Source organism: Rana temporaria, chromosome 12 (assembly GCF_905171775.1).
Source record: "Rana temporaria chromosome 12, aRanTem1.1, whole genome shotgun sequence".
NCBI lineage: Eukaryota > Metazoa > Chordata > Amphibia > Anura > Ranidae > Rana > Rana temporaria.
In genome coordinates this window covers 2,736,740-2,763,470 of record NC_053500.1, presented here as the reverse complement: position 1 = coordinate 2,763,470, position 26,731 = coordinate 2,736,740, and the positions used below count along the sequence as shown (strand labels likewise).

At 50.9% G+C, this 26,731-nt stretch overlaps 2 protein-coding genes across 7 annotated transcripts in view; one reads left to right on the top strand and one right to left on the bottom strand.

The window, feature by feature from the left end:
* Positions 1 to 2,961: 2,961 nt before the first annotated feature.
* Positions 2,962 to 16,671, top strand: C12H17orf58 (chromosome 12 C17orf58 homolog). The gene is made up of 5 exons (XM_040331014.1): positions 2,962 to 3,144; positions 10,272 to 10,826; positions 12,810 to 12,893; positions 14,357 to 14,548; positions 16,130 to 16,671. The coding sequence occupies exons 1-5, from the start codon at positions 3,087 to 3,089 to the stop codon at positions 16,315 to 16,317; spliced, it is 1,077 nt and encodes a 358-aa protein (XP_040186948.1). The 5' UTR covers positions 2,962 to 3,086; the 3' UTR covers positions 16,318 to 16,671.
* Positions 16,672 to 19,633: 2,962 nt separating this feature from the next.
* Positions 19,634 to 26,731, bottom strand: part of BPTF (bromodomain PHD finger transcription factor) — a 74,039-nt gene continuing 66,941 nt past the window's right edge. For 5 of the 6 annotated variants that reach the window (XM_040331871.1, XM_040331875.1, XM_040331874.1 and 2 more), the window contains 3 exons: positions 26,061 to 26,145; positions 23,223 to 23,409; positions 19,634 to 20,620 (listed from right to left, as the gene is read on the bottom strand). In XM_040331871.1, the coding sequence (XP_040187805.1) occupies positions 20,587 to 20,620; positions 23,223 to 23,409; positions 26,061 to 26,145 (306 nt within the window). In that variant the 3' untranslated portion in view covers positions 19,634 to 20,586. Of the gene's footprint in view, positions 21,175 to 23,222; positions 23,410 to 26,060; positions 26,146 to 26,731 lie in introns of all 6 variants that reach the window. The other variant, XM_040331872.1, reaches the window with a different exon arrangement.

The window sequence follows — 26,731 nt, the reverse complement described above, 5'->3', positions numbered from 1 at the left end:
AAACACTCCCCTGGGGAAGGACCCGGGTCCCCAAACACTCCCCTGGGACAGGACCCGGGTCCCCAAACACTCCCCTGGGGCAGGACCCGGGTCCCCAAACACTCCCCTGGGACAGGACCCGGGTCCCCAAACACTCCCCTGGGACAGGACCCGGGTCCCCAAACACTCCCCTGGGACAGGACCCGGGCCCCCAAACACTCCCCTGGGACAGGACCCGGGTCCCCAAACACTCCCCTGGGACAGGACCCGGGTCCCCAAACACTCCCCTGGGACAGGACCCGGGTCCCCAAACACTCCCCCTGGGGCAGGACCCGAGTACCCAAACACTCCCCTGGGACAGGACCCGGGTCCCCAAACACTCCCCTGGGGCAGGACCCGGGTCCCCAAACACTCCCCTGGGGCAGGACCCTGGTCCCCAAACACTCCCCTGGGACAGGACCCGGGTCCCCAAACACTCCCCTGGGGAAGGACCCGGGTCCCCAAACACTCCCCTGGGACAGGACCCGGGTCCCCAAACACTCCCCTGGGACAGGACCCGGGTCCCCAAACACTCCCCTGGGGCAGGACCCGGGTCCCCAAACACTCCCCTGGGACAGGACCCGGGTCCCCAAACACTCCCCTGGGACAGGACCCGGGTCCCCAAACACTCCCCTGGGACAGGACCCGGGTCCCCAAACACTCCCCTGGGACAGGACCCGGGTCCCCAAACACTCCCCTGGGACAGGACCCGGGTCCCCAAACACTCCCCCTGGGGCAGGACCCGAGTCCCCAAACACTCCCCTGGGACAGGACCCGAGTCCCCAAACACTCCCCTGGGACAGGACCCGGGTCCCCAAACACTCCCCTGGGACAGGACCCGGGTCCCCAAACACTCCCCTGGGGCAGGACCCGGGTCCCCAAACACTCCCCTGGGGCAGGACCCGGGTCCCCAAACACTCCCCTGGGAGAGGACCCGGGTCCCAAACACTCCCCTGGGGCAGGACCCGGGTCCCCAAACACTTTTTAGGACAATAAATTGCATATTAGCCTTTTAAATTAACACTTTAGATTTCTCCCATAGACTTTAACAGGGTGTTCCGCGGCTTTTCAAATTTTCCGCGAACACCCCTAATTGTTCGTTGTTCGCCGAACAGGCAATGTTCGACTCAAACTCGAAGCTCATCCCTAGTTGTGACAAAGAAAGTGGAAGGAGGGAAACATTTTCTTGACATAATTAAATTGTAAAGCTGACCACACCGAGCCGACTTCTCCCGGGATTCACATTATTGGCGGAAACGTGTCTGCCTCCAATCAGATACAAGAATGCAAAATGTCATCACCGGGATTTGTCCCAAAAAAATCTAAGGCTTGGCTCACATGTGCGGCTAGGGGGGGGGGGGGGCAGTAAAACCAAGTGGGCCACCTACCCCCGACCAATCACACGGCGCCGCAAAACAATCATATCGCTTTGGTGGGCGGTGCTTCAGCCGAATACAACTAATCCAGTTCTTTATAGAGGAGTGACATCACCGCCCTCCAGATATAAGATATAGTATACAGAGTGACATCATCGCTCTCCAGATATAAGATATATTATACAGGAGTGACATCATCGCTCTCCAGATATAAGATATATTATACAGGAGTGACATCATCGCTCTCCAGATATAAGATATATTATACAGAGTGACATCACCACTCTCCAGATATGAGATATAATATACAGGAGTGACCAGAGGCGTTGCTAGGGGGGTGCGGGGGGTGCGGTTCGCACCGGGTGACACCCACTGGAGGGGTGACACCATCCCGTTTTTTTTGTTTTTTTTTAGCTGACATGCCCAGCCTGCCATGTGCAATCCCAGCCTGCCCTGTACCAACCCAGCCTGCTCTGTGCCACCCCAGCCTGCCATGTGCAATCCCAGCCTGCCCTGTACCACCCCAGCCTGCTCTGTGCCACCCCAGCCTGCCCTGTATCACCCAGCCTACCCTGTACCACCCCAGCCTGCCCTGTACCACCACAGCCTGCCCTGTACCACCCCAAACTTTCCCATGCCACCCTAACTTGCCCTGTACCACCCCAATCTGCCCTATGCCACCATAACTTGCCCTATACCACCCCAACCTGCCCAATGTCACCCTAACTTGCCCTGTACCACCCCAACCTTTCCCATGCCATCCCAACTTGCCATATGCCACCCTAACTTGCACTATACCACCCGACCTGCCCTGTACCACCCTAACTTGCCCTATATCACCCCAACCTGCCCTATGCAACCCTAACTTGCCCTATAGCACCATAAACTACCCTATACCACCCCAACATGCCCTATACCACCTTAACCTGTCCTACACTACCCCACTACACCAACCTGCCACTATACCACTCTATACTACCCTAACCTGCCACTATACTGCCCTACACTATCATTTACAGGGGCTGGTTTGGGGTGCACCCCGTGCCCGTGCGTTGCCTGCTTGGTGCTGGGCAGCCTAGACAGAGGGGGGGGGGGGTGACACCATGTTTTACCGCACCGGGTGACACCAACCGTAGTGACGCCACTGGGAGTGACATCACCGCCCTCCAGATATATATCTCTCTAATTGGACACAGTGGGGGGGGGGGGGATATAATAAAGGTAAATAGACTCAGCACTCTGCAAAGTGCAGTTTTTGTCCAGAGCTCAGTAAAGGGGGAAGCTCTGCTGACTCCCATCATCCAATCATGGATGTTTTTTTAACATTTTCCTTGCGTGTGATTGGATATTCTTGGCACAGCGAAGCTTCCCCTCATTTACTAAGCTCCGGAGGAACGGCACCTTGCAGAGCGCTCCGTCCGTCTTTCCTCCCCTGTGATTGGTCGGTGTGAGAAGCGGAGGAGACGTCCGGGAATCACGGGAGAGCGATCTCATTATCATAGAAATCTAAACTCTTATTCCCAGGAGGGGGGGGGGGTGGGTCATTAAAGGAGGTTAACAAGAATCGGAGGGTGTCGGAGTCTCCTCACCGCCTCCCCTCTCCTCCTTCCTGATCCCCCCGCGGACGCCCCTCATTAGCATGAGGCTGAGAGACAGACAGAGAGAGACAGAGAGAGAGAGACGCACTCAGCCATGGATCTCCTCTCCGGAGCTCTGCACCTCCTCCTCCTCCTCTCCACCACCTCCGCAGGTAAGTGCCCCCCCCCCCTATAATAATAATATTTGTATAGCGCCCCCCGGGGGACACTCATCGGGTGGGTGTTGGGATCTCTGGTCAGGTGTCTAGAGCTCTCCCTTAACTTAGAGAAGATCCGCGTCGTTCTCGCCGCTCCAATCTACAATCTCCGCGCCGGAACCAGCGAAACATAGACTTTAAAAAAAAAAAAAAAAAAGCTTTTCACCCAATCGCTGGCAACAAAATAAACGCTCCAAAAATGTATCGCTTTAAAAACTGCGCGGCGATGTCGAGGGGACGTTTCATGTCTGTGAATTGGACCCGAATCGTCCGTAGGAAGCGACGGGGGACGCGTCGTAGGAAGCGCCGGGGGACGCATCGTAGGACGTGCCGGGGGACGCATCGTAGGAAGTGCAGGGGGACGCATCGTAGGAAGTGCAGGGGGACGCATCGTAGGAAGTGCAGGGGGACGCATCGTAGGAAGTGCAGGGGGACGCATCGTAGGAAGTGCCGGGGGACGCATCGTAGGAAGTGCAGGGGGACGCATCGTAGGAAGCACCGGGGAGGCATCGTAGGAAGCGTCGGGGAGGCATCGTAGGAAGTGCCGGGGGACACATCGTGGGAAGCGCCGGGGAGGCATCGTAGGAAGTGCAGGGGACGCATCGTGGGAAGCGCCGGGGAGGCATCGTAGGAAGTGCCGGGGACGCATCGTAGGACGCGCAGGGGACGCATCGTGGGAGGTGCCGGGGGACGCATCGTGGGAAGTGCCGGGGGACGCATCGTAGGAAGTGCCGGGGGACGCATCGTAGGAAGCGCCGGGGACGCATCGTGGGAAGCGCCGGGGAGGCATCGTAGGAAGTGCAGGGGACGCATCGTGGGAAGCGCCGGGGAGGCATCGTAGGAAGTGCCGGGGACACATCGTAGGACGCGCAGGGGACGCATCGTAGGAAGCGCCGGGGAGGCATCGTAGGAAGTGCCGGGGGACGCATCGTGGGAAGCGCCGGGGAGGCATCGTAGGACGCGCAGGGGACGCATCGTGGGAAGCGCCGGGGAGGCATCGTAGGAAGTGCAGGGGACGCATCGTGGGAAGCGCCGGGGAGGCATCGTAGGACGCGCAGGGGACGCATCGTGGGAAGCGCCGGGGAGGCATCGTAGGAAGTGCAGGGGACGCATCGTGGGAAGCGCCGGGGAGGCATCGTAGGAAGTGCCGGGGACGCATCATAGGAAGCGCCGGGGACGCATCGTAGGACGCATCGTAGGAAGTGCAGGGGACGCATCGTGGGAAGCGCCGGGGAGGCATCGTAGGAAGTGCAGGGGACGCATCGTGGGAAGCGCCGGGGAGGCATCGTAGGAAGTGCCGGGGACACATCGTAGGACGCGCAGGGGACGCATCGTAGGAAGTGCCGGGGGACGCATCGTGGGAAGCGCCGGGGAGGCATCGTAGGACGCGCAGGGGACGCATCGTGGGAAGCGCCGGGGAGGCATCGTAGGAAGTGCAGGGGACGCATCGTGGGAAGTGCCGGGGAGGCATCGTAGGAAGTGCAGGGGACGCATCGTGGGAAGCGCCGGGGAGGCATCGTAGGAAGTGCCGGGGACACATCGTAGGACGCGCAGGGGACGCATCGTAGGAAGCGCCGGGGGGGCATCGTAGGAAGTGCAGGGGACGCATCGTGGGAAGCGCCGGGGAGGCATCGTAGGAAGTGCAGGGGACGCATCGTGGGAAGCGCCGGGGAGGCATCGTAGGAAGTGCAGGGGACGCATCGTGGGAAGTGCCGGGGGACGCATCGTGGGAAGTGCCGGGGGACGCATCTTAGGAAGTGCCGGGGGACGCATCTTAGGAAGTGCCGGGGGACGCATCTTAGGAAGTGCCGGGGGACGCATCGTAGGACGCATCGTAGGAAGTGCAGTCGACGCATCGTAGGAAGTGCAGGGGACGCATCATAGGAAGCGCCGGGGACGCATCGTAGGACGCATCGTAGGAAGTGCAGGGGACGCATCGTAGGAAGTGCAGGGGAGGCATCGTAGGACGTGCAGGGGACGCATCATAGGAAGCGCCGGGGACGCATCATAGGAAGCGCCGGGGACGCATCATAGGAAGCGCCGGGGACGCATCATAGGAAGCGCCGGGGACGCATCATGGGAAGTGCCGGGGACGCATCATAGGAAGCGCCGGGGACGCATCGTGGGAAGTGCAGGGGACGCATCGTAGGAAGTGCAGGGGACGCATCGTAGGAAGTGCAGGGGAGGCATCGTAGGACGTGCAGGGGACGCATCATAGGAAGCGCCGGGGACGCATCATAGGAAGTGCCGGGGACGCATCATAGGAAGCGCCGGGGACGCATCGTAGGAAGTGCAGGGGACGCATCGTAGGACGTGCAGGGGACGCATCGTAGGAAGCGCAGGGGACGCATCGTAGGACGCACGCGCCGGGGACGCATCGTAGGACGCGCCGGGGACGCATCGCAGGACGTGCCGGGGATACATGGTATCATCGCTGACACATTCTATGTTGCCATGAGTGGAAGAAACGTATGAAAACGTTACAAAGATGGACCAATCAGAAGTCATCGTTGGGTTGGGGGACTCAGAGAGAGAAGGTGATGGCTCTTTATTGGAGGCTTCGCTGTCATTCCCATCTGGGAGATCAGAGCCGGTTCTTCTGGCAGTCTAGATGTTGAGGAACCACAAGTCCCAGGAGGTCTCATTCCATACAAGGTGCAAATACAGAAGGACTACAAGTCCCAGAATGTCCAACCTTCACCCTGCAGAATATATCAATATGGATCTGTCAGGAGGGGGGAGGGGAGGGAGCAATGTTCTGCAGATCTGTAGAGGGGTCAGTGATGGAATAATCTGCAGAATAAATCAATATGGATCTGTCAGGAGGGGATGGTGCGATGTTCTGCAGAATATATTAATATGGATCTGTCGGGAGGGGGTGGGGCGATGTTCTGCAGAATATATCAATATGGATCTATCAGGAAGGGGAGGGAGCGATGTTCTGCAGAATATATCGATTTGGATCTGTCAGGAGGGGGGAGGGGACAGAGTAATGTTCTGCAGCATATATCAATATGGATCTGTCAGGAGGGGGAGGGGACTGAGCGATGTTCTGCAGATCTGCATAGAGGTCAGTGATGGGATAATCTGCAGAATATATCAGTATGGATCTGTCAGGAGGGGGGAGGAGGGAGCGATGTTCTGCAGAATATATCAGTATGGATGTCAGGAGGGGGAGGGGACGGAGCAATGTTCTGCAGAATATATCACTATGGATCTGTCAGGAGGGGGGGGGGGAAGGGAGCGATGTTCTGCAGAATATATCAGTATGGTTCTGTCAGGAGGGGGAGGGGATGGTGCGATGTTCTGCAGAATATATCAGTATGGATCTGTCAGGAGGGGGAGGGAGCGATGTTCTGCGGAATATATCAGTATGGATCTGTCAGGAGGGGGAGGGGATGGTGCGATGTTCTGCAGAATATATCAGTATGGATCTGTCAGGAGGGGGGGAGGGAGTGATGTTCTGCTGAATATATCAGTATGGATCTGTCAGGAGGGGGAGGGGATGGTGCGATGTTCTGCAGAATATATCGATATGGATCTGTCAGGAGGGGGAGGGGATGGAGCGATGTTCTGCGGAATATATCAGTATGGATCTGTCAGGAGGGGACGGAGCGATGCTCTGCAGAGGCCGATATGTGACTTGTCAGGCTTGGGGGGGAACATTTTGTTCGGCACCTCTCAGCTCGGGGTAGACGGGACCCGGTGACCTCATTGAAGGTATTTCGCTGCTCGGTGTCAGCAAATCAGAAGTGTACACACGGCGGGGGTGGGGGGGGGGGGTCATTTATGGTGTGTACTTTCCATGGCGCTTCTATTCAGGCGGCTCAATGTGCGCTCTGTGTGTCTCTCTCTCTCTCCGGGGGCCATTCAGAGAGCCATGAAATCTCCTAAACACAGCAGACAAAAGCCGGACCCTCCAACCCGAAGATTCTTCCACCATGGCAAATAATTACCAATTTGCTTGGTAACCGAGAGGAGGGGGTGGGGGGGGTTTGTTAACACTGGCGGGTCAGAGCAGAGGTGAAGCCAAGAACCCCCCCCCCCCCCAACCAATCACAGAGTGAGGGAACCGGAGAGAACGTTGGTGGACCGCTCAACAAAAACACCCAAATCAGCCGTTTCCACCATGGAGACCACACATTGGAGCGATAGAGAACCAGAGCTGAGGAAGAGTAGAATTGTCCACCATGTAGGAGATTTCTCCTCATTTCCTGTCTCTAAGACACAACAGGAAGTTAGAGGAAGTCTCCTTGCCTCTTGGTTGTCACTGGAACAGGTGTCCCCGTTAGAAGATTCCTCTTCTGGTGACAACAATATTTTAGGTTCCCCATCTCTGTAGTCTCCAGTACAATTTAAGAGCATGGATCTCCTTATTGGGGACCCAAAACTTCAAAGAGGGTCCAAGTCCTCCACACTCCATCCACCATAAAGAAAAATATGCCTTTACATATACTAATAATTCTCTACCATAGACCGCAAAGGGGTTCCACCTCAAGACAAAAAAGGGGTCCCAATTTAAACCAAAGAGCACCCAATTCAAATTAATAATAAGGAAGGTCACAGTTTCCCAATAAAATCAATTCACAAGCAACACACCAATCCCGAGGGTGTCCAAATGAAGTCAAATGGGACCCAATTCAAATCAAGAGGATCCCGATCTCACCAAATGGGACCCAATTCAAATCAAGAGGATCCCGATCCCGCCAAATGGGACCCAATTCAAATCGAAGGTGATCCAAATCAAACCAAGGGTGAACCCATTCAAATCAAAGTTGATCCATTTTTAAATGGGACCCAATTCGTAACCAAAGGAGACCCAATTCAGATCAACGTAGGAGTGTGCAATTCAAGTTTAAAGGGGACCAAATTCCAACCAGAGAGGGGGCCAAGTTAAAATCAAAGAGGACATGATTCAAGCCAAAGGGGACCCAATTCAAATCCAAGGAAACCCCTAAAAATTCAAAGGTGACCCAATTCAAATCAAAGGCGATTACAAATCAAATCAAATAGGAACCAATTCAAATCAAAGTGGGAGGGTGCAATTCAAGTTAAAGTGGACCAAATTCAAACCAAAGGGGACCCAATTCAAATCCAATGAAACCCTAAAAAAAAAAATCAAATGTGACCCACTTCACATCAAAGGTGGCCCAATTAAAATCCAATTCAGATCAAAGTGGGAGGGTGCAATTCAAGTTAAAGGGGGCCAAATTGAAACCAAAGGGGCCCAGTTTAAATCAAAGAGGACATGATTCAAGCCAAAGGGGACCCAATTCAAATCAAAGGCGATTCCAAATCAAATCAAATGGGACCCAATTCAAACCAAAGGGAATCCAATTCAAACCAAAGGGAATCCAATTCAAACCAAAGTGGACCAAATTCAAACCAAAGGGAATCCAATTCAAATCAAAGGAAACCCTAAAAAAAATCAAATGGGACCCAATTCAAATCAAAGGTGGCCCAATTAAAATCCATGGGGATCCAAAACAAATCAATGGGGACCCAATTCAGATCAAAGTGGGAGGATGCGATTCAAGTTAAAGTGGACCGAATTCAAACCAAAGGGGGCCCAATTCAAATCCAAGGAAACCCTAAAAAAAAAAAATCAAATGTGACCCAATTCAAATCAAAGGTGGCCCAATTAAAATCCATGGGGATCCAAAACAAACCCAATTCAGATCAAAGTGGGAGGGTGCAATTCAAGTTAAAGGGGGCCAAATTCAAACCAAAGGGGGCCCAGTTCAAATCAAAGAGGACATGTTCAAGCCAAAGGGGACCCAATTCAAATCAAAGGTGACCCAAATCAAATCAAAGGGGACCCAATTCAAACCAGAGGGAATCCAATATAAAAACCAAAGGGAATCCAATATAAAAACCAAAGGTGGCCCAATTCAAATCCATGGGGATCCAAAACTAATCAATGGGGACGCAATTCGAACCAAAGGAGACCCAATTCAAATTAAAGAGGGGGTCAATTCAACTTAAAGTGGACCTAATTGAAATCAAAGGGGGTCCCAATTTAAATCCAAGGGAACCCTAATAAAATCTAAGGGAGCCCAATTCAAATCAAAGGGGACCATACTCAAATCTGTTTCTATTTTGTAAAGAGGGTTACAGTTGCAAAAATCTGTACAAGTCACACACCAGTCCGAAGCACCCGAATCCACTATTAACTCTACTAATGGTGGATAATAAATTGCCCCTTCTTGTCTTGATTCAGCCCAGCAAAAAACATGAGAAAGGGTCTTACTGCTCCATACTCGATCCAAGATAAACAACCTTCATTTCATTTACTTTCCCCAGCACAGGGGATCCAATTCAAATCAACGGGGATGCCATTAAATGAAAGGGGAGCAATTTTACATCAAAGGGGACCCAATTTAGGAACTCAATTCAAATCAAAGAGGAACCATCGGAAATCACAGGGCATACAATTATTCAAAAGGGGACTCAATTCTTAACAAATGAGATGCCATTCAAATCAAAGGAGACCCAATTTAAATCAAATAGGACCCAATTCAGATCAAATTGGACCAAAATTAAAATCAGAGGGCACCAAATTTTATTGAAAAGGGACCCAATTTAGGTCCAAGGGGACCAAATTCACATCAAATAGGAACCAAATTAAATCAGAGAGGACACCGTTCAAATCAAAAGGGGACCCAATTAAAATCAAATAGGAACCAATGCAGATCAAATAAGACCCAATTCAAATCACATAGGAACCAATTCAAATCAAAGGGGAACCAATTCAAATCAAAGGGGATCCAATTCAAATCAAAGGGGAACCAATTCAAATCAAAGGGGAACCAATTCAAATCAAAGGGTATCCAATACAAATCAAAGGGGGACCAATTGAAATCAGTTTCTATTTTATAAAGAAGGTTACATACATTAAAAACTCAATACACCAGCCACACACCAATCCAAAGCACCCAACTCTAATACATGGTTGTGAATTAGTGGCCCCTTCCTCCCTTGATCCAGCCATGCTCCCACAGAGTATACTAGCGGCACATGTTACATCCGCCCCCCATATATACTCAAAAAAATGTTTTTTAAAGTCTTTTTATCCATTGCAGGTGAGTGGAAGAACTCAACGTGGAACCTGGAAAGGAACCCGTCTAGAAGTCAATCAGAAGAGCAGATGGACATTCCATGGACAATCTCTCTACAGAGGTTCCCTGACCAGGGACTTCTCTCTGCAATCCGCCCCTTAACGCCCGGGGACAAGAAGAAGGCCACGATCCCGCCAGACAAAAAGGCGAAGGCCAGACTGGCTGTGGACAACAACACGGGGCTGAGAAAAAGCAGCGTTGACCACGGGAACAGACTTCCAACCAATGCCTTACCTGCTCGTTCTTCGGTGAACGAATTCACCGATACACACAAACCCCAAGACAGAAACCTTCCTGATTCGGCCTTTGCCTCCACCAATCTTCATACCACGAAATCCATCTCAACACAAGAGCACAGCAGTGGAAAGGCAAGCGAGTTACTGGACCATGAAAATAACCGGCCGGGCAAAATTAATCTTCAGAAACTCATGGAACTTTCATATAACTCCAGCAAGCCGGCCTGGATGACCAACCGCCAACCGTCCAGCCTACTCTACCAATTTCATGGCTTCCGGAAAGGTACCTTCATCTCACTACTTTATGTACGAGCTTTGGGTACAAATGACCCTGCTACTCCATAAAGAACTGACTCAACTGGCATTTAGTCAAACACCATATGGCCAAAATTATGTGGACCCCCCCCCTTTATACCAAGTTCAGGTGTCTCTACTGAAGTGTACTGTTAATACTGCATCATACAAAGACATTGTAGGCAATTGTGCCCATGTGGTAACAGTTTGGTGAAGACCCATTTTTGTTCCACCATGACCGTGCCCCCTGTGTACAAAGCCAGCTCCATAAAGTCAATGGGGTGACCAGTTCGGTGTCGAGGAACTCAAGTGTCCTTCACAGAACCCTGACCAGGGCTGGACTGGGACAAAAATGTGGCCCTGGACTTCATCCAGACCGGCCCACTTTGACAGGTCTCTCCCATGGCGGCCGGACAAACCAGCTCCCCCCCAGCCGGCCAACCCCGATGGCCACCCAAGCCCCACCCTCCCCCTTCAATAGCCATTAGCCGTTCAACTTTATTAGAGTAGAGCGGCTGGTAATGGTACTCTGATAGGCAGTACCAGTGGGGAAGCTAGACATTATTTCACCCGGGGGAAAGAATCAGTTTGATGCCCACCCCCTAATGGGACACTATTAGGCAGAAGTGAGAAACTCCCAGGTCATAGCTTTTGAGTCAGCTGTCTGTCCCCTCCCCTGTGCTCCTTCTGGTCCCCCCCATGCTTCTCTGTTCCTTTCCTGCTCCTCTGTTTCCCCCATGCTCCTTTGTACCCTCATGCTCCTCTGGTCCTCCCCTGTGCTCCACTGGTACCCCCCCTGCTTTTTTGGTCCCCCACATGCTTCTGCATTTCTCTCCAGATCATCTGTTTCCCCCATGCTCATCTGGTCCCCCCTGCTCATCTGTACCCTCGGGCTCCTCTGGTTCCCCCAGTGCTCCTCTGGTCTCCCGCATGCTGCGCTGGTCCCCCGCATGCTCCTATGGTCCTCCATGTGCTCTGCTGGTCCCCCCATGCTCCTTTATTTCAACCTTTGCTGCTCTGGACTGGTCCCCCATGCTCTATTTCCCCCTCCCCATGCTCCTTTACCCCCCCATAATGCTCTGGTCCCCTGCAGCGCTCACCTCCTCTCCCTGCCTAGTTAACTAAAGCGTGACTGAATACAGATCCGGAAGTTGCACTGAGAAGCTCATCATACGATCCGGAAGGACGGCGGCCGCACACAGCTGTGACATAAGCTTCCTCGGCACTCGTTCTCCTGATCTTTCCCTGCCCCGCTCTGCAGATTCTCCTTGGCAGCAGGGAGAATGGAGAGCGGGGGAAAGAAATTTCAGGAGAACGAGTGCCGAAGGAAGCTTATGTCACAGCCATGTGTGGCCGCCGTCCTTCCGGATAGTATGATGAGCTTCTCAGTGCGACTTCCGAGGAGCATGTCTGTATTCAGTCGGGCTGAATTTACCTAGCCAGGGAGAGGAGGTGAGCGCTGCGGGGAGGGAGAGACAGAGGAGCGGAGGGAGGAGGCGGTCCGCTGTCACTGAAGCCTGCCCACTGAGCCATTGGCCCACCGGGAAACTCCCAGTAGTCCCAGTGGCCAGTACATGCCTGACCCAGACCTCAACCCTACTGAACACCTTTGACATGAATTAGAACACCAATTGCTAGCCAGGTCTTCTCCTCCAGCATAAGGACCTAACCTCCTAAGTGGGTATAAAGTCCACAATATTGTAGAAAATCTTTCCAGAAGAGTTGAGGGTTTCATAGCCACAAGGTGGAGGGACGGTAACTCCATATTATTAACCATACGGGGAGTGGCAACTGAAATTTGATGTTCAACACAATCATATAGGTGTGGGGGTCAGGGGTCCACAAACTTCAGGCCATATGGGGTACCTGATTTAAAAAAACGAGGGGTTACTTATTTTCTTCTCTGTAATATAAACTTCATTATCTTCACCATTATAGCTTCTTATTACATTTTTTGGGTTTATTTTTGTAGAATTTGAGAGCAAAGAAAGAAGCTGTCAGTTGGACTGCCACAAAAACAGGGATGAACGAGAGGCCTACTGTAACAGTGACTTTGGTAAGTAGACTAATATGTTGCCGTCCTCAGTAGACATGTGCAATCCGTTTCATTACAAATCAAAATTCGGATGAAATTTCCATTATTCGGAGATTCGAATGTACAGCGGAACCTTGGATTACGAGTATAATCCGTTCCAGGAGAACGCTCGTAATCCAAAGCGCTCGCATACCAAAGCGAGTTTCCCCATTGAAGTCAATGGAAACGAAAATAATTTGTTCCGCATTGACTTCAATGGCCTGCAACACCGCATGTGGCTCGGCTGAACTCGGAAAAGCTTGTGAACTGAGTATTTGAGATTTTCCAAGCATTTCCAAATGGCGCCAAACAGCACCGTTCGGTCCTGCTCGGCTCCGGCGCCTCCCCACCTCAGGCCAAACATGGTACTGCACACCGCTTTGGCTTAAATCCTGCTTAAATCCTGCTTATTTTGCGAGACAACCCTCGCAAACCAAGTCAGGATTTTTTTTAAATACAGCGCTCATATTGGGAAACGCTCATAACTGCGTTACTCGCAATCCGAAGTTCCACTGTATCTGAATTTCCCAATCACATTAGTAAGGAATTTCAATAAATCCGAAACGGTTAACGGAACGAAATAACAAATTAAAAAAATTCTTTATTGTAGTCGAAAAATTTGAAAATGAATTAAAATTTAACCACTTAAGACCCGGACCTTTAGGCAGGTAAAGGACCTGGCCAGTTTTTGCGATTCGGCACTGCGTCCCTTTAACTGACAATTGCGCGGTCGTGCGACGCGGCTCCCAAACAAAATTGGCGTCCTTTTTTCCCCCACAAATAGAGCTTTCTTTTGGTGGTATTTTATCACCTCTGCGGTTTTTATTTTTTGCGCTATAAACAAAAATAGAGCGACAGTTTTGAAAAAAAAACAATATTTTTTACCATTTGCTATAATAAATATCCCCCAAAAATATAATTTTTTTTTTTAATTTTCCTCAGTTTAGGCCGATACGTATTCTTCTACCTATTTTTGGTAAAAAAAAAAAAAGTTCAATGACAGTCCAGACACAAGGCAGGCAAGGTTCAGAATAGTCAGGGTCAAATCCATAGTCAAAAGGCAGCAGAGTTCAGAGAGTAGTCGATATCCGATCCAAGGTCATCAACAAGGGAATCTAGACTAGCAGCAGCCAGGGAGGACTAACTGACAGCTTGGAGCATGCGTTACCAAGGCTATATTACAAGCATTAGACTGCAGGCTTGGCTGGTTTAAATCAGGTTTGGTCTCCACCCAGAGACTGACCACATCAATCACCTTGCGGGTGGACAGACAGGGAGAATGTATCACAGCCAAAACCAGGATGCTGGAATGAGACCAGCAGCTATCAAGGATCAGGAGCGCTACACACTCCTGACATCTAGTTCTCAAAATCCATGAACAGATGAAGGTTCGTGGTCACAGTTCATACTGGATGATGATATGTGTATGCCCTCTCTTCTCACAGCGGTGAACGGGATTGTACATGACGTGGACACGCTCGGTAAAGGGATCCAACTCCTGACCATACTGGTGAACAGCGGTGGGCTCTACAAGATCAATCGTCTCTATATAACCCCCGATGGCTTTTTCTTCAGGGTCAAAGTCTTGGCTGTGGACCATTTCAACTGCCCCAAGTCATGCTTGGATGTCAAACTCGGTGAGAATACCCCACTGACCCCTCATTGCCCTGCCCAATCTTTTCCTACATCTTTATACATCTTACATACGTTTGTACTAGGTAAAGAATGTTTTACTTTCAAGATTTCCATATGTACCTAAAACAATTTCATGTGAACTAAAGAGCAGGGGTCTCCAAACTACAGGCTGTGTCCCTCCACAAGATAGGGTGAGTGGTGTATCCCAGGCCTGGACAAGGTGTGGGCAGGAGGAACAGCCAATATAAGGGGGTCTCTGATGGGGACTGTGATGTAGGTATCACACAATTATTTGTAAAATATGCAATGTGGCCCTTGTACTGAAAAATTGGGAAACCCCTGATGTAGACCAACCACATGTTCATGGAGCAGGGCACTGGTGAGGCTGAGCTGATGGGCACTGGCGAGGCTGCATTGTTGGGCAATGGTGATGCTGGATTGATGGGCAATGATCAGCCAGCTCAAGTGAGCTCTCAGCCCAGACTCCGTGTGCGGCCCGCCGGACAGCACTGGAACAGGCCGCAGCCCAGCCCAGCCAGCAACCAAGCCTAAATTTACAGGGGTTCTAATCCCTCTCCACTCTATCCAAAACCTTAAAAGTTTTGCCTTTAGTTATACTTTATTGATTGCTTATGGAAATAATTTGTTTCTGTCAAGATTGCAAAGCAATAGAAGCCGCAAGGCAGTGGGGTGGACCGGATGTAGTCAGATGCACAGGGGGGTGGACATTTGGGCAGACGGAGGGGCAATGATGTAGATAGGGGGCCAGTGGAGTGAATTGTGGGCAGTGAGGTGGACTGGAGGGAAGTGGGGGGGACTGGGGGGGGCAGCGGGGTGGACTGGGGGGCAGTGGGATTGACTGGGGTTAGTGGGAAAACTGGGTGGGGCAGTGGAGTGGACTGGGGGGCAGTGGGAAAACTGGGGGGGGGGCAGTGAGGTGGACTGGAGGAAGTGGGGTGGACTGGAGGGAAGCGGGGTGGACTGGGGGGCAGTGGGAAAACTGGGTGGGGCAGTGAGGTGGACTGGAGGGTAGTGGGATAAACATGGTGTCCTCAAGTACACAGGGGGGTGGACATTGGGGCAGAGGGAGGGGAAATGTGGTAGATAGGGGGGGCAGTGGAGTGGATTGTAGGCAGCGAGGGGGATTGGGGAACAGCGGGATGACCTGGGGGGGCAGTGGGGTGGAGGGCAGCGGGATGAACTTGGGGGGCAGCGAGGTCGATTGGAGGGCAGTGGGATGGACTGAGGGGCGGACAGGAGGCCTCGGAGATGGACTGGAGGGAGCAGAGGGGTGAACTGAAGGGCAGTGGAATGGACTGGAGTTAGTGGGATAAACCGGGTGGGGCAGAAGAGTGGACTGGGGGCAGTGAGGTGGACTAGAGGACAGTGGGGTGAACTGGGGGGGGACAGATTGCAAATCAGTAGAAGTTGCAAGACTATAGGGAGATGGAATAGAAAACCCCAACCCCCGTCAGATGATTTTCTGCCCAGTTAGCACAGTATTACGATGGACCATTAGGAAGGACTTTGCACACTTGTATCACTTTTCCAATGTTTAATTACGATATTTCTCTTGTGCTCAGGGGGGCGCTACATTCTAATGGGGCGGATTTTCCACAAACGAATGGAGTTACCGCCTTCGGTACAAAGGACGGTCAGCGGACGGTTAAGAGCCGGAGACGGACTCTTGACAAGCAGCAGTTTTGTACGGAGATATAACCGCAAAAAGGATCGCAGGGTGCTGGCAGCCGCCCATTCCAAGTGCAAATGATGCGAAGACACAACGCAACGTACCAATGAACAGCAGAATCTGTTATTACCCCGGAACAACAACATGCCTCTGAAATCTACACAACGGCATCACACAGGTCTCTGGCCAAGAACATTCTCCCACAAAAGTCATGGACTGGAAACCAGTTGGACAAATCAATGGTGTACCAATATTCTACCCACAGGGGGCGCTAGTAATGGAAAATATAAAAGCAGTATCTGTGCATCCACGCTTCTATATCAGGATGTCTTCCTTCTCATTACAGCCCTATAGGTAGAATGTGTATTCATCCAGAACTGGAAGATTGTAATTCTAAATTAAATCTATCATATTTAAGATTTACAAAAGCGAGAATGAAAGATCATTAGTGAGGTATATACAAATTCATTCCTTGTCCATATCCTATATATTACACACACACAGTATCTCAGAATAGTACACCCCTAAGTGAAAATGTCCAAATTGGGGCCCAAAGTGTCAATATTTTGTGTGGCCGCCATTATTTTCCAGCACTGCCTCAACCCTCTTGGGCATGGAGGTCACCAGAGCTTCCCAGGTAGTCACCGGAGTCCTCTTCCCCTCCCCCATGATGACATCACAGAGCTTGGTGGGTGTTGGAGATCTTGCGCTCCTCCCCCGTTTAGGTCTGGAGATGCCCAATTGGTTTAGAAAAAGTTAGCCTCACCCACTTGTGACATTAGTTATTCAACATTCGCCATCGTCTTCCTGCTTCCCCTTTCCGGACAAACAGAAAGAGGGTCTTAAGACCAGATTGGTCAGGAGGAAAAGCCGCCAATGACCCGGATGGAGTAAGTGCGGACCTGGCAGGGGTGGGGTTTGTTTGCTGCCGCCCCCCCCCCCCAAAAAAGGGAGCACCAACCGCCATTGTCTGTGATCCTCAATGATTATAAGCCGACAGTGAGGGCCTGGGGGCTGCACCTTCCCTCCTTCCAGAGTAGTGTGCAACACCCCCTGCTGCCCCCCTTGAGCTGATGGGGCCCAGTACAACAGGACTGGTCGCACTGCCTTTTCAGGGACCCTTTCATTTTTTTAGTCCTGCTTACAGAAGGAGGTTTAGAGCATTTACATATCAAATCCCTGGGCTTTTAAATCGGAGTCTGTCATATTTCTCGGCGGCGGGCAGTATGTTCATCTAAAACTCCTCCTGCAGCGTCCCCGTCCCCCCAACACCCTCAGACAGCTCATCTGTTCTCTGCATTCAGTGCTGAGATTGGCTGTTAGTGACTGAAAGGCAGGGAGGTAACTTCCCCGGTCATGTGACAGCACTCGGTCCTTTGTAGGTAGCCGTAGACCGAGCGCCGTCACAAGGTGCCGCTCATTCTTGCAGATTGTAGTTGGCAAGGAGCGCAGGTAAGGTGAGCACCGCAGGGTCAGGGACTAGGTGACGGCTTGGGTCAGGGGTTGGCACAGGCTCCTTCATCAGGCCCCCCACACACCCCAGGAATTGGCCCACATCAGGATTCTGTTTTTTTTTTTTTTTTAACAGAAAGGAATTCGGGTTTTACTTTTCCATCATCAAATATAATTACCTCCAGCATAAAGGCCCAAAGCCTCTGAAAAGTAATGCAAAGCTGTCTCCTGCAGTTCCACGCTGATGTCATCATATAAAATGGTTCACTGTTTACAGATGCCGCCCCCCCCAAAAAAAAGGGGCTATCCACAATGCCAAAAAAATAAATACTTGAAGCATCAGAACAAGCCACCTTCTTCCATTGTCCAGTTCTGCTGATAACGTGCCCACAGTAAGGGCTTTTGGCTGTAAAGACGGGTCAGCTCCTGTAGCTCATCTATTGGATCAAACTACACAGGCCAACCTCCACCAACAAGCCTTCCCTACCTCCACCCACGAGCCTTCCCTACCTTCACCTCCACCCATGAGCCTTCCCTACCTCCACCCACGTGCCTTCCCTACCTCCACCCACGTGCCTTCCCTACCTCCACCCACGAGCCTTCCCTACCTCCACCCACGAGCCCTCCCTACCTTCACCTCCACCCACGAGCCCTCCCTACCTTCACCTCCACCCACGAGCCTTCCCTACCTTCACCTCCACCCGCGAGCCCTCCCTACCTTCACCTACACCCGCGAGCCTTCCCTACCTTCACCAACGAGCCTTCCCTACCTTCACCTCCACCCACGAGCCTTCCCTACCTTCACCAACGAGCCTTCCCTACCTTCACCTCCACCCACGAGCCTTCCCTACCTTCACCTCCACCCACGAGCCTTCCCTACCTCCACCCACGAGCCCTCCCTACCTCCACCCACGAGCCCTCCCTACCTTTACCTCCACCCACGAGCCTTCACCTCCACCCACGAGCCCTCCCTACCTTCACCTCCACCCACGAGCCTTCCCTACCTTCACCTCCACCCACGAGCCTTCTCTACCTTCACCTCCACCCACGAGCCTTCTCTACCTTCACCTCCACCTACGAGCCTTCCCAACCTCCACCCACGAGCCTTCCCTACCTTCACCTCCTTTAGGGACAACATGTTTACTTGCTGCCTAATATATCCCACACCCATTTTCAGGTGCCATTGTAACCAAATAATCAATGTTATTCACCGTACCTGTCAGTGGTCACAACGTTATGGCTAAAGGGTGTATTTAATGGAAAATTGTATCAAAAACTTACCGTAATTTCCCTTTGCTAGAATCATTCCAGGGCAGCATACATGTGGTAACACGCTGCCATGTTGGCGCCAGGATTTTTTTTTTTTTTTTACAAATACTTACTGTAACCTTTCCTGGCGCCAATCTATGGTAGAACACAAACCCTTTCTATTTTGATCTTGTTCTCTTTACGTAGAATGGGGGCAGTTGCTCAAGGTTTCTAATTATAAATTTAAAAACAAGTCCTGTGGGTGGATATAGGGGCAGAGCTATAGCGTATGTATGCTGCCAAGTTGGCATCAGGAAATATCTATTGCTCCCTATTCATCTCCTCTCTTTCCCTTTACATCTACACCAGCGCACACATACAGAGCATCCGGAAAGTATTCACATCGCTTCACTTTTTTCTACATTGTTCTATTACAGCCTTATTCCAAAATGGATTAAATTCCCCCATAATGACATTGTGAAAGAAGTTGGTTAGGAATCTTCAAATTTATTAAAACCAAAAGAAAAGGAAAAAAATCCCATTTACACAGGCTCCTCCCATGACACTTAGAATTGAGCTCAGGTGCCTCCTGTTTCCACTGAAGAAAAGTCTCCTCCCTCCTAATTTGCATATGAATAAACATTGACAAAAACAGTAAACAAACGTCATGTGCTCTTCAAAATTAGCGACACGCAACTTACAGATCTCTAGGGAGAAGATAATCTCCATTTATTGTGTCATATACATCCATATTTTCAGTTTTACATACAAAAGAAAAAAAAAATTTGAATTCTGACAAATGTGTACAAACAAGATACCTTGAGACAGGACGCCGAGAGCCGGTTTGGAGCGCACAACAGTTTGGTTTCCCTAATTCCTTGTCATTTCCTTGCGTTGTCGCTCCTCTCTTCTGTACCATGAACAAGAAACTCCGCTGAATCTCCACTTATTTAGGGGGTGGGTGGGGGGGAGGGGAAGGTAGAAGCTCCTTTCATAGAAAGAAAAGACTTGTTCTTTATTATCTGTTTTTTTTTTTTTTTATTACAGGAATTGTGTTAAAATACAGGACAAATTTTAAATCGGATCAGCCTCCTCCCTTCTCTCGTCTTTTTTTTTTTGTTTATTTTTTTTTTTTTCGTTTTAGAAACAAATTTTCTTTTTTTTTTTTATATTTTAATAAGAAAAAATAATTAGTCGACAAATGAGAGTAGCGATAAAAAAGTGTCTCTGAACAATAAATAAATACAAAGAAATCTGTGAGGATTTTTTTTTGTTTGTTTGTTTAAACCAGCTTCTTCATTGAAGAACATGCGTCGTCATGATCCATGGAGCTCCCGTCCAACTCCATCGCTGAATCCAAAAAGCCCGCCTTCCCCCCCAAAAAAAAATATGTTTTCCTGCCCCGCCTCTTCCTGCTTGTGCCGCAAAAGACTTCAGTCGGTGCTGGAAGAAAAAAAAAAAAAAAAACGTCAAACCCACCCCCCCGGGGGCCCGTCTCTCTTCCGCTTCTTGTCCTTTGGACAAATTAATTCTTCGATCCGAATAGCTTGAGGAGGAATAGAGTTCAAAGTCTCGAGTCCTGTTCTCGTTTTCTCTCTCTCACCCAAGCAGAGGGTGCGCAGCGCCGCCGCCGCCGCCCGTCACCGACAGTTAATGGACCGACTGGAGTTTGTTGCTGTGAGACCTGTAAACAACGTCAGGATTGTACTTGGTTACGTCTGTCGGGTCGATTGAAACATAAACTGCATGGAGGAGGAGGATGCCGCGACGGGGGAAGATGAATTTAATGATTTTCTCAAAATGAATTTATGAATTCGGAAACTGTAAACATTTGATGTACTTGGTGATCAGATCATAAAAAAAGAAGAAGAAGAAGAAAAAAAAATAGACATATGCGATGAAAATGTTCTACACATCAACTTCTGCCGAAAATGGATATTCACAAACAGCGTCAAATGTTCAACATCTATGTACAAAAATATATACTATATAGTACAAGGACTGCCGACAGTGGAACCGGACATGACAGGCGACAGTGTCAGGCACTTGGGCCCAGCTTCCAAGGTACAGTACGGAGCCAAGTGGCCGTGCAATGGGTGACCATGCGTGGTGGAGAGATGGCGGGAAGGGGGCGGGCCAGGGGAGGAGGCGGGTTTGTTGGTGTCGGGAACAAAAAAAAATAACAAAAAAACTGATGGAGACAACGTCCGGCATCCGGGGGGCTACAAGAATCACAACCTGCAAGAGAAGAAAGAAGCGTTCGGTGACCGAGTGCAGCATGCAACGGGCAGCCGCCGGAAATGGAACATAAAATGGAAACCAGATAAACGATGCTGACAAATATGGTAAAATTGTGAAATGATCACTTTCAGGTCATGAATTTTTAAATTCTATATTAAAGTGATTGTAAAGGTTTGATTTTTTTTTTTTTTTTAGATAACAAAGTCATACTTACCTCCACTCTGCAGCTCGTTTTGCACAGAGTGGCCCCCAAGCTGCGTTTTCTGGGGGTCCCACGGCGGCTCTCTCGGCTCCTCCCCGCCTCAGATAACCCCCTATGGGCTCTCCTGAGAGGGTTACCTTGCGGGCGCGCTCTTGAGTCCTGTATTCTGCGTCCATAGCCGCCGAGTACAGGACTCTGCCCTGCATCATTGGATTTGATGGACAGCAGTGCGAGCCAATGGCTGCGCTGCTATCAATCTATCCAATGGAGAGTCGGGGGGCTCGGTAATCGTAAGATGCTTTTTCACCTTAATGTATAAGGCAGTGGTTCTCAACCTTTCTAGTGCCGTTGACTTGTCGTTAAGGTTCCCCTATCGAGAGGATTCCTGTAAGGACTGCGCAGGCGCAATCCTGGCCGACGGAAATCTCCGAACCTCGGCTGGCATCCAGGCTCATTCCTTAACATCCCCGTGGATTGGAGGATGTTAAAAAAAGAGCCAGGAGGCCGAGCGAGCCGTCCGAGCGAAGCAAGGACGTGAGGCCAACTGGCCAGTTTCCTCAAATTCCACGTCGCCCTGGATACCGGCCGAGGTTTGGAGATTTCCGTCAGCAAGGATTGCGCCTGCGCAGTCCTTACAGGAACCATCTCGATAGCCGGAACCATATCGTCAGATCACTGTGACCCCTTGATAAATTTTCCCAAGTTGTGGGGACCCCTAACAGCAAACAAAAATTCTTAGTGTGGGTCGTCAGCACCCGGGGCAAGACAAGTAATTTGCACCCCTAACCCACGGACATTTGAAACCCAAACCCTCCACAATATAAAAACCCCCTTATGGTACATTTTAGGATGTACCACTCTCTTTCTCCTTTGTTTTTTCTCTCTCTAACCCAATTTCTTGCTTTTTTCCCCCCAATCTCCATCTCTTTTTTACAGTAATACAAAATTCATTAAAACCTACATTTACTTTGTCTCCTGTGTGTTTAAAAAAGAACCTTAAAATGTCCTTATTCCTGTCCTTTTTCTTAAAAAAAATTCTACAATCACACTCATACTACTATCTTCCCAAACCCATTCACCCTTTCATATGAAAAATAAATTAAAAAAACACTCTTATTCTTTCGCTCTCCTTTTCTTAACCCCCCCCCCTTTTTCCTCTCCCTTCCATGTATTCTCTATTTTTATTCTCTTACTCCTTGATGGGGTTGGGGGGAGTTGGGACCAGCGGCAGCGCCGGGCGGGGGAGTTGGGACCAGCGGCAGCGCCGGGCGGGGGAGTTGGGACCAGCGGCAGCGCCGGGCGGGGGAGTTGGGACCAGCGGCAGCGTTGGGACCAGCATTTGGTGACCCCTGGCAAATCATCATTTGACCCCCAGGTTGAGAACCACTGCATTAAGGTAAAAATACATGAACCTTTAATCATTTTTTTTACCTCTCGCACCAAATTTATCACATATATGGGGCAGCAAAGAGGGTGGGGCTTTAATGGCAGCACATTTACGTCCATTGACGACCAAGGTTTATATAATTAAAGCCCGCACACTGTGAGCTCTCAGCGCAGTGACCGACCTGTAATCAATGATTTCGGTTCCCAGTCATGTGACTGCTGCGACAGCCAATCAGAAACATTGGCTGCCTGGTGACGTATATGTGCGGCGTTTTGCCGTTAAAGCCCCGCCCTTTTGCTGCCTCTCATGTGTCTAAGAAATGTTTAGTTATCGCTTGCTATGATAACAGAAGGTGTTTCTGGGCCCCAGTAGCTGACCAATGGAAGACTTCCTTGATCAATAAATAACCTACATGACAAATGAGCTGCTCAGGGAAGGGGGATCCCCATCGCTCACCTGCTGGCTTTGAAGGCTTTCAGCTTCTGTACAAAGAACTTCTCCAGGGCGTCTGCGCTCTTGCAAAATAGCGATTCGCTGGAGTTGTAGTATCGGCAATTGTCAAATATTTTGGTCATGTCAGCCACAAACTCGGTCAGTTTCTTGTAGTATCGGGTGCGGATTCTCTCCTCCATGGTGGACAGGTCTGTGACATGCAAAGGAAACAAAAGATAAATAATCCAATTACAGGATTGCATAAATTGGCTCTTAAAAGCAAAAATCCAGACAAAAAAAACAAAACACATGCATAGCTGAAATACACCCCTCTATACAACCCTGCCAACCGCCGCTACAAAACCTCAGAGACCCATTACCAAATTTCACCACATGTTTGGCAAACTTTCTAGCACACGTGCCCTTAGCCTTGGCTGATGTTGGCCGCTCTAGCCCTAACTAGCTGGCGCCATCTTGTATGCGTCCCAATGTTTACTTACCTTGTTCTGTGAAGAAGGCCCCCCTCCTATTCTTCACCCAACATAGTGGGCATTGCCACTAAGGACCTGCTGCAGGAACTGGATTCCCCCAGCTCGGTATCACACAGCACACAACAGAACACAGATCAATATCTTACGAACGGAAAGGCTTTGTAGCAGTGGTGGAACTAGCAGGGCCGCAAAGATCGCACTTGCAACCAAGCCTCGGTAGGGCCTGTGTTGCACGGATTGTGGGAAATGATTCTCATGCACACTATGCGGAACCAATATTCACCACCACTTGTTTCCAGGAAGGGAAAAGGGAGACACTGAACCTCAATGTTGGGGTGCTGACAGCGGGAAGACTTTACTGGCCAAGGCACCGGCACCACCACGAGAGGGGCATCATCACCCTGGACCTGGGCTTCTCTTTCTTCACCATACCCATCCCCAAACACCTGAGAAACAAGATAATGCGGTCTACAGTTCACCCTGGTGGCCTGCTTGGGACCTGCCACCCTCATCAGGACCATCATAAGAGGTGAGCGCAGCCTGCTGGTGGTGGAGGGGGGAGGATGACACAGGCCAGCTGCCCTGACACGCTGCTTCGCCCTCTGCCCTGATGACGCGCCGCTCGGCCCACACCGCTCGACGACTGCCCCGGCTGCCCACACCGCTCGACGACTGCCCCGGCTGCCCACACCGCTCGGCGACTGCCCACACCGCTCGGCGACTGCCCACACCGCTCGACGACTGCCCCGGCTGGCTGCCCACACCGCTCGACGACTGCCTACACTGCTCGACGGCTGCCCACACCGCTCAAAGACTGCCCCCCGGCTGCCCACACCGCTCAAAGACTGCCCCCCGGCTGCCCACACCGCTCAAAGACTGCCCCAGCTGCCCACACCGCTCGACGACTGCCCCGGCTGCCCACACCGCTCGGCGACTGCCCCGGCTGCCCAAACCGCTCGGCGACTGCCCCGGCTGCCCAAACCGCTCGGCGACTGCCCCGGCTGCCCAAACCGCTCGGCGACTGCCCCGGCTGCCCACACCGCTCGGCGACTGCCCCGGCTGCCCACACCGCTCGGCGCCATTCCCCCGGCTGCCCACACCGCTCGGCGACTGCCCCGGCTGCCCACACCGCTCGGCGACTGCCCCGGCTGCCCACACCGCTCGGCGGCTGCCCCGGCTGCCCACACCGCTCGACAACTGCCTCGCTCTGAAATACTGCTCACTGCATACTTTTGTTTACTTTTACATTTCTTTTGTCCCATAACTACAGCGCTCTTATATTTGCTCAATTAAAGTGTGGCAATAGATCAGGGATCCTCTCCCAGCTGTTATAGAACTACACATCCCATGAGGCATTGCAAAACCCTGACATTCACAGACATGACCGGGCATGATGGGAATTGTAGATTACTGAACAACTGGAGGGCCGTAGTTTGAAGATCCCTGCACTAGATTAACAATATTCCTCTTGTAAAACCACACCCATTTTAAAATGTATGCCCCTCCCCTAAATAAAGTAATCCTCTGCCTACAACGGCTTGCTGAACACAAAGCAAAAATGGGTGTCCCTGGAATTTTCGGGAAGTTGTAATGTTGAATTAAATATTTCTGCTCATTAATAAAGCACCAAAACAGCATCGTTAAACACAAAAACGCGATTTTACAGCGGAGTTCCTGCGAACCTCCATTAATAAATCGAGGCCAATGTCGGGACTGTAAAAGGATGGATTTCAGAGATTTGTTGCTGTGAGAGGCCGGGGCCCGGCCGTCACGTCTGGGTGACAAGGTTAATAAAACTCGCAGAACAAACTGAGCAAACACTAATTGACGGTGCAGTTCGGAACATTCCAGGACTGTGTTTGTGTTTCCTGTTATCCCGGGGAGAGCAATAAAAATGTCAGCCTTCAGAACGAGGCTTTGTGATGTGAGCCACTGGACTGTGATAAACGGCTGGCCGGGGCAGACAACAAACAAACAGCCAATGGCTTTACTGCGCTGTAAAACTTGCAAGACCTCCGTCTGCTCACCCCACCCCCCCCCGCCAGTAACCTGGATTTCACCAAGACAAGGCTTGCGTCACGACGATGGCCAAAGACAGAGCGCCGCTGGCGCCCGACCCCATTCCGAACATATTCAGCGTGCAGAGCCTATAATAATTCTATTGTATGCGGCCAGCAATCCGTGTCCTGATCACAAATACACCCAGACCTCAGATTACACCATGGAAGGAGGCTGGCATACAACGGACAGACACTCAAACTCGTCTAACACCTCCCCCCCCCCCCCCCCCCCGAGAGAGATGCAGGACTACTTCACACCGTCTGTGTTGCCTGTAGCAGCAACCAATCATTTTACAGTCCCCGGTACTTACCCATTGGCTCCTTGATCACGGCATAGTAATCCGGGGCGTCTTCAGGATCAACAGCCTCCAGAAAGGGCCAGGCTTCTTTATGAGTCTAGAGGGAAGAATGACAGCGATTACTGGTTAGGAAGCTGGCCATGTGACCTGCTGAACGTAACGGCGGCCATTTTGTTGCAGGATCGAAGCATGTGTTTAAGAATAAGCAAAATTGACAAGTAAACTAGGAAGTGACCTGTGAAATTTAAAGGATAAGTTCACCTTTGGGAACATGTTACACATCCTACATGTATTTGGGATTGAACACGCTACGCATTACAGCTCCTGTCCCCTTATCCCCCTCTTCAGTGTGACAGCGGGTTGGGGATCCTCACCCAGCAACTGCTGTCACAATTCAAAAACAGTGTTGCCGTGCAGGGCTCCGCCCACACTGTGCTGTCATTTATTCAGTTTAAAGGGGTCGTAAAACCTCGTGGTTTGCATTCTATGCATTAAAGGGGTTGTAAAAGCTTTGGGTTTTTTCACCTTAATGCATCCTACACATTAAGGTGAAAAACACCTTGCACTCTCCCCCCCCCCCCCCCCCCATTTAACTTAGAGAAGAAAGAGGATCACCGCTCCAGGTGGGTCACTATATAGAATTAGACTGACTCAGGATACCGTGGGTGCTGGCAATGGACTGA